Source organism: Urtica dioica, chromosome 6 (genome assembly GCF_054948205.1).
Source record: "Urtica dioica subsp. dioica isolate 48M chromosome 6, U.dioica_male_clone48M_v1_H2, whole genome shotgun sequence".
NCBI classification, from domain to species: domain Eukaryota; kingdom Viridiplantae; phylum Streptophyta; class Magnoliopsida; order Rosales; family Urticaceae; genus Urtica; species Urtica dioica.
The window spans coordinates 1332357-1340440 of record NC_142761.1 but is presented as its reverse complement, the minus strand read 5'-3'; the positions used below and the strand labels follow the sequence as shown (position 1 = coordinate 1340440).

At 31.8% G+C, this 8084-nt stretch overlaps 1 protein-coding gene across 1 annotated transcript; it reads left to right on the top strand.

Annotated features, from left to right (window-relative positions):
- Positions 1 to 3164: 3164 nt before the first annotated feature.
- Positions 3165 to 6149, top strand: LOC149392747 (exopolygalacturonase-like). Its single transcript, XM_089617029.1, has 5 exons — positions 3165 to 3383; positions 3811 to 4125; positions 4222 to 4511; positions 5087 to 5309; positions 5912 to 6149. The coding sequence occupies exons 1-5, from the start codon at positions 3165 to 3167 to the stop codon at positions 6137 to 6139; spliced, it is 1275 nt and encodes a 424-aa protein (XP_089473155.1). The 3' UTR covers positions 6140 to 6149.
- The last annotated feature ends 1935 nt before the right edge of the window (positions 6150 to 8084 follow it).

Sequence of the window (8084 nt, the reverse complement as noted above, 5' to 3'; positions counted from 1 at the left end):
AAATCGTAGGATATTTGAATCGGTCAAAAGTGATCTGATTCTGATAAAACAAGAGATGAATCAGATTCATCTCCATAATTGAGGATTTTGAGTCTCTTCGCCTTCCTTTGTATATTCTTCAAAATCAAGACCAAAAGCTGGGAAAACTATGGTTCAGAATATTAGTCTCTTTTTTTTTCTTTCTTTTTTTGCATCAATAATATTAAGCTGATGAACCTCTCCACCATTTGTGTAAAATATTCGAATAAATTTATATATGAAATGAAATTTCTCAATATATATCAGATCCTTTAAAGTGTTTGAAAACGGAATAACAAACATGTCACATGGGGAGGGGTTGATTCTTTCTAAAGTTGAAATCCGACCTAACTTTATATAAACTTCAATTTGAAGGTTCAAAACGTCCCCCACAAATATTATCATATATCTTATGGAGATATAAACAAAGAATAAATTATGTAGTCGCATGCGCCCAAAAAAAAAAAAAACGAAAGGTATTACCCAAATTTCTTACTCAAGTGAGCTATCATAGATCATAAGAGTAGAATATTACATGATAAATATATTAATTATTTTTATATTACATCTATTTTTTTATTATTATAAACAGTGGATTTTGACACAAATCTTATTAATTTCTTGTTATTTTACTAAAATCAACCAAAACTTAAAAATTGACGATTCTATCACTAAAATAAAAATAAGAATTTATTTCTTACAAAAATATACTCTTTCGTGGTTGTTTCATTATTTCGCGACTGGTCAATCCCAAAATTCTAAAATTGCTCACAAAATTCATAATTTTGTGGTCAAACTATCACGAAATCTGAATTTTGTGGTCGGATCTGTCACGGAATTAGAAATATATTATAGTCTTTGTACAACTCATTTTGATAATAAACTTTCAAACTTTAAGTTTTATTTGATTTTGATAAAGTGTCATGAGTTAAGTAATATATTAGTCTCTCTCTCTCTCTCTCTCTCTCTCTCTCTGACGGGTTTTATTTTCTGAAAATATTTCAATTCATTTTCCCCATTCGTTACCTCATAAAGTTATTATCCATTAATATACATAGCAATTTCACTGTTATGTTCTTCTCGATTCTCAGGTTTTCTCTTACAACGTTCCTAATAAAAAAAAAAAAAAAATTAAAAAAAAAAAATCACACCACTTTGGATCGTGGGTTCATTAATTCCCACTGACAGCAAAGCTGTACTTCAAAAATAAAAATTAAAAAATAGGAAAAAAAAATTACTGTATATACACAATAGATATTAGCAACAAGTAATTAAGATATCTAACATGGTTGTACGCTGATTGTTGGCGTTTTAATAATCAGCAAGCAATCAAAATATGTTGTAGATAATACGCCAAAAATTAACATAATTTGAGCAGGCCGAACTAAACGTAGACAACTTGAGAATTGGACAAATTACAAAACTTATAAATTATCTCATCTGTACTGTATTTTTACGTACATGTTCAGATAATAAGTGACCTATTTAATATCTGAAACAAATTATCAAAATTAACTCATGTATTTATATATATTGATAACTTTGTAAAAGAGAAAAGAGAGATTGAAGGAGAAACAAAAAAAAAGGCTGAATAATATTAGAGTTATCGTGAATTGCTTGTCCAATAATATATCAAAGATGAATATAAACAGCCAAGATAATAAATAACTAATGCTCATTTGTCAGTTGCCACCCCCATTAATATTATAAAGTAATAAATAGAATATAAGAGATTCTCTTAAGATATATATGATCGCGTGTTGTGATTGAAAGAAACTAGAAATTTCATCCACAAAATATGCTCATCACAAGAATATCTTATCCAAAATAATAATAAAATAAAATAAAAATCAAAGAACATGAGATCGTAGTAATATAGCTAAAACCTAGCTCACTCATTTCTCAAGCTCTCGCTATAAATACACTCTAGCTAGGGCTTACAACTTTGTAGCAAAAAAACAAGCACAAACACACACATACATAGAGAGAGAGAGAAAGATATATATAGATATATCTATATATATATACATATCTATATCTTGATATTAAATGGCATCATCAGCCCCGGGAGATCGCCTTTCGCGGATCGCCATGGAAGGCTTCGCGATCATCGACGACGTCTATGGGCGGCAGAGGCGGGGCCCACAAAACCACCACCCTCTTGCGGGCCCACAAGCGCCTCTCTTCAAGCCCTCCCGGCCCGGTCCTCAATTTTATAATAGCAATAATAGTAATGGAAATATTGAGGCACCCACAAAGTACACCTTCATGAGTGGTTATTGAGTAGTATTAGTTACTATACTTATATACGGACTCTTGTGTGTAATTAAATTAATATATGTGGGGAGTTATATTAATATCTAAATAGGGTAAGTGAATTCCCAAATTTGCTTATCTTAAAAACGTAAATATATGATTAGTACATGCATATATGCATGATGTACTTTTACATGTCTTATATGCTTAGCAACTCGTGTAGTGTTGAATAAAAGCAGATCTTGTTATATAATTAATATATATTTTGTGTAGTTATATTTATCCGAGTTCAGATACATCTCTTTGCATATTAACATAATTATCTTGTGAGAGCTAGCCCTTTGCAGTTAAAAGAATCAATAAAGCGAGATGAAAAGGTTTTAAAAAAAAAATGGGTATAGATTTTGAGCTATATATTGATCGTGCACTATTTTAGTCGCTTGTTCTAAAACGAAATCAGTCAATTGAACATTAAAATTGTGAACACAATTTAAAAAAAAAAAAAAAAAAAAGCCCCTTTTATATGATTCGAAACAGAAAGGTTTATGTGGGAGAAACAAAGCTCACTATGTTTAGTTAAAACAAACTTTAGCAGACACGAGACAAACAAAAACAACTCAATCAATGTCCTCCATTAGAGTTAAAAACCTCCCAAAATAGCAGCACTAATAACAACACGTATAACTAAAATAAGATATAATAAGATTTAGACAAACAAAAAAAGAGAGGTAATCCTCAGATTTTCTTATTTTCAATTTATTTATTTTTATCACTAATTATGCCATCCCCGGAGGCTTTTTGATTAGAAAAGAAACACAATAAGATTCATTACATTTGATCAGCAATTTTATTTATTTGTTCCAATTAGGGTATAATAAACTTTTGTGGCAATGGCCATTCCAAGTAGGGCTTGCCACGTCATCACCGTCGGCCTCGTGTCGTTCCTGATTTCGCTTGCCGGTTGTCTCGCCGGAGTTCCTCTGCCGGCGGGCCCGGACAAGTTCCGAGGTGCCAACGTGGCACGTCATTTCAAAGCCGACCCGTCTGAGAAAATCTTCAATGTGTTCAGCTTTGGAGCTAAGGCTGATGGAAGGAAAGATAACACACAGGTCAATCAATAAAAAAAAAAATTAATATATTTTGGTTTTAATACTCAATTAGATGTATATATTTAATTAGTAACGTCCATAGTTTTTATTCATTTTTTATTATCATATTAATCTAAGTCACGTTCCCATTGCTCTTCTGAATCCAATCAACGTTGTGATCATGCATAATTTCACAATATTAATGTGGTAAAGAAACTTATGGTTTGTTCTTGTAACAATACAAAAAAAATATCCAAATCCAATTTTCTAGCCTGATTAAGAGACCATGCACAAAATTGGCGTGCTAATTTTTCTCCCCTTTTTCTTGATACAAATTTATAATAAGAAAATCCAAAACTCCATATTTTCCTTAGAGTAGGTTATAATATTTAATAAATATTTTCATCTCATAAAATTTATTTACTCCAAATTTTTTTAATTTATGTAGGCTTTTATGCAAACATGGGTCGCGGCGTGCCACTTTAAAGGGAAAGCAAGGGTTTTGATTCCAACGGGGACTTTCAAGCTCGGACCAGTCACATTCGCTGGTCCGTGCCTCGGTCCCTCTCCAATGGTCGTTCAAATCTCGGGCACTCTCTTAGCCGACACCGATATCTCTTTGTACCAAGAGCCTCAATGGTTCTTGTTCGAAGCCATAGACGGGTTGATAGTGACCGGAAGTGGAGTTTTCGACGGCCAAGGCGAGTCCGCTTGGAAATACAACGATTGCAAAAACAACAATGATTGTGTTCAACTTCCTTCCGTAAGTTTTTTTTTTTCCAACTATAACAAAAAAAAATCTCAATAATAAAATCTCGAAATTGATTCTTTTTTTTTTTTGTGGGATTATTTTATGTAGACCGTGAAAATTAACAAGGTTAGCAATGCCGTGTTTAGAGGCTTCTCGTCCGTGGATAGTAAAGGAGTCCATATCTTCATCACTCGTTCTCAAAACGTTCGGCTTAAGAAACTTCATATTCTCGCTCCCGGGGATAGCCCTAACACCGATGGAATTCACATTAGTACCTCGAACAATGTGAAAGTGAGTAGGACCGTCATTGCCACCGGTGACGATTGCATCGGTATGATCAAAGGCTCGACAAACATCGCCATCAACAAGGTCACTTGCGGTCCCGGACATGGCATTAGGTAATTATTGTTTCATAGTTTTCCGATAAATGTGTTTTTTTTTTTATAATACATAATTTAGGGCTGCAAAAAAAATAAGAAAATAAAATAAAACAAACAAACAAACAAACAAAAACTAGACTTGTGTCTGATTTCAAATATTGAAAAGACTAGATTAGAATTTCATATTTTTAATATTTCTTCTTATTCGAGAGAATTAAACTTATTTATTTAAATTCAACATGTTAAATATTATTAGCATGTATGATAATTTATTTGTAGTAATTTATTTTGTTAAATTTGTAACATTTAAAAAATAAGCATATTAAAAATAGTTTGGTCGGGTTTAGTTTATTTTCTTATTTGGTTGATGTAGTCTAAATTTTTCGAAATTGTTTAAAACAAACTTGATTCGGTTTGGTGACCAATTTGAGATCGTCTTGGACTAGACCATTAACATTGCACATCGCCCTAAGATAATTCTTCATTCAAATTTCAATCAACAATCGCAATAATTAAGTAAAAAATTTGATTATCTTCGTTGAAATCCTTGTGCAATAGCTTCTAACTTATTAGCATTTGTGTAATATGTATAGCGTTGGAAGTCTTGGGAAGTATGAGAACGAAGAGGATGTGATAGGAATCACAGTGAAAAACTCGACATTTTTGAAGACCGATAATGGGATTCGAATCAAGACGTGGCCGGGATCGACCCCAAGTAAAGCCACGGGCATGATTTTTCAAGACTTAGTGATGGACAACGTTAGAAATCCGATCATCATTGACCAAGGCTATTGTCCGAGTGGTTGCAATAAACAGGTAATCCAACAAGTTCTTCTTAAACTCGTGATTTATAGAAAGGTTATTTGTCAAAGCTATTTATACTACCATTGTCTATCATCGGTGATATTAGTAATGTAAAATAAAATGTTTATGGCGCTAATTTATATATTTTTACGGTAAAAAAATGAAAAGAAAACATAACAAATAGAAGAAGAAAAAATGTATTCTTTTTTCCTTACCTTAATTAAATCCATCCCTGGGTTAGGGTGTGATTGGAATCCCAAAAATAGAAAGGAAATGCAAATAAGAGTGAAAATAAAAGGGAAAAATACATAACTAAATGGGAATTTTATTTTTTTTGTTGAAAATAGTGTGGAAATGAAATCGATCCAAATTTGTACATGTGAGGCTCACGTTTTATGTTTCTCTTTTTCACTAACCTTCTTCATTTCATCCCATAATTAAATTACTTTCAAACACAATACATAATTTTATAATTTCCATCTATTTTATTTTTCTTCAAATTTGTACTTTCTCTCGTATTTTTACTACTAAGCTATCTTTCATATTCTTTTTTAAACTTAAAACTTTTGAGATAATTAAGTGATAAACTATATATCTTTCTTTTTACGTTACAGCCGTCGCGCGTGAAGATCAGCAATATTCACTACATAAACATTAGAGGAACGTCAAGCTCGCCGGTGGCCGTGAATTTCATGTGTAGCCCACAATTCCCTTGCGATTGGATCCACCTATACAACATTAATTTAAAGCACACCGGCCGAGGCCCTTCTACCGCCATGTGCTCTAACGGAAAATTAGGTCACGTCGGAGGCGTCCAAAGCCCTCGCGTCGTTTGCCATTAGTCTTCTTATATATATATATATATATATATATATATATATATATATATATATATATATATATATATATATATATATATATATATATATACACCGATCTTCCTCTAAATATTCTTTTCTTGATTAACTAATAATTAATTTATATGTATTAATTGTGGGTGTCACTAGAAGAGGAAGCTGATTTAAGCTATATTTTGGTTTCATAAAGGGAGTTCAAGATATCATGAAAACAAAGGCTAAGGCATGTCTAATGTTTGGGTTTCAATTCACCAATCAGCTATAGTATCCAGTTTGTAATCCGTATTATATTGTTTGTGCTACCAGAAATCTTAAATGGAGTACTCATTTCCTGGGTGATCTTATTTAGTTGTTACAAAAAAAAAAAAAAAATATATATATATATATATATATATATATATATATATATATATATATTGTGTACGATTAAAATAAAAATCACCTGAAGATTAATGGAAAGAAGAAAAATATTCTAGAAGAGGGACACTCTTTCGTTGAAACTGCGAAAAATACTAGATTATAAATTTAAGATTTTTAATATTTCTCCTTATTTGAGAGCATTAAACTTAATTATTTGAGTTTGACATGTTAAATATTATTAGCATGTATGATAATTCTATTTATGGACCTAATGAACAAATACTATCTTGCCCTTTTCTTTTATTTCTCTCTCCTCTCTCAATACCTCGCACATCCTCGGCATCTTCCTCGAACTCGCTCCTCGTTCACTCCATTTCACACGCACGCTCCGCCAATTCCATCACGCGTCACTGACCTCCTTTGACGCTTCTATCTCTTTGACATGTTTATTATGCCTTTTTTTCTCCTTAATCTATTATGCCTTTTTGACATGTTTGAAGGTATTTGGCGTTCGAAGTCTAAGATTTTTCTAGATTCTGAATCATGAGTAAGTTTCTGTTTGGGATCGGTGTCTATTTTATTAAGATTTTTGAGGATCTTGGCTTGTGAAGTTGGTTCCTTTGATTTATGGGAAATGTACGGTTTTGTTTAGGTAGTCTAACAATTACATGCTGGCTTTTTGGGTGTGTTTTGTGTTTTTTTCTCTTCTTTTCTTTCTTCTAATTTGATACTTATAAGAGTTTAGGCTACTTACTCTATAGAGGAGTTTAGGTTACTTATTCTATGGAGTTTTGGCGTAGCCGATTCCGGACGAGGAGAGCGTGCACATGGTCAGGGGAAAAAAGTGCCAAATCTACAACTACCAGTCATTTTTTTCTTCGAATTTATGGCCATGAAGATTTATTTTAGTACTTGAAGAGAAAAGAGAAAAATTGGTCTAAGAGTCTGGATTTTCTTGTCACTCATAACTTCTCTGAAATAATACAAATCATGAGCCAAAAAAAAATATGTAACAATACAAAGGAAAAAAAATGACATAAAAAGCATACTCCGAAAATTGATCATACTTTCGTAATTTAAATAAAAAAAAAGACATGTCGTATGTCAAGAAATCGAAAAACGGCAACAAAAACTAGACCTTGGAGAAACACATGTCGTAGATTAGGCATGTCGTATTTCAAGAAATCAAAAAACGGCAATATAAACTAGACCTTAGAGAAACACATTTCATATTTCAAGAAATAAAAAAAAAAAGAGAAAATTACATTGTGTGCCCTTACTTTGAAAATGTAGAGCTTTTATGTTCATTCCATCTTTTCTTCTTAAAAATGCCATACATTTTCATTAAATTTTATACTAAAAAAAATGTATTGATTTGAAAACAATTGTGGAATAGACATAAATGTTTACCGCTGGAAAAAAAAAAAAAAAAAAAAAAAAGGAATAATCCAATCCGTTGACAACAAAAATTATACCTTGAAGAAACACGTCGTAATTAGACATGTCGTATTTCAAAGAAACCAAAAAATGACAACAAACCAAACACATCTTCATTTCATCACAGCTCAAT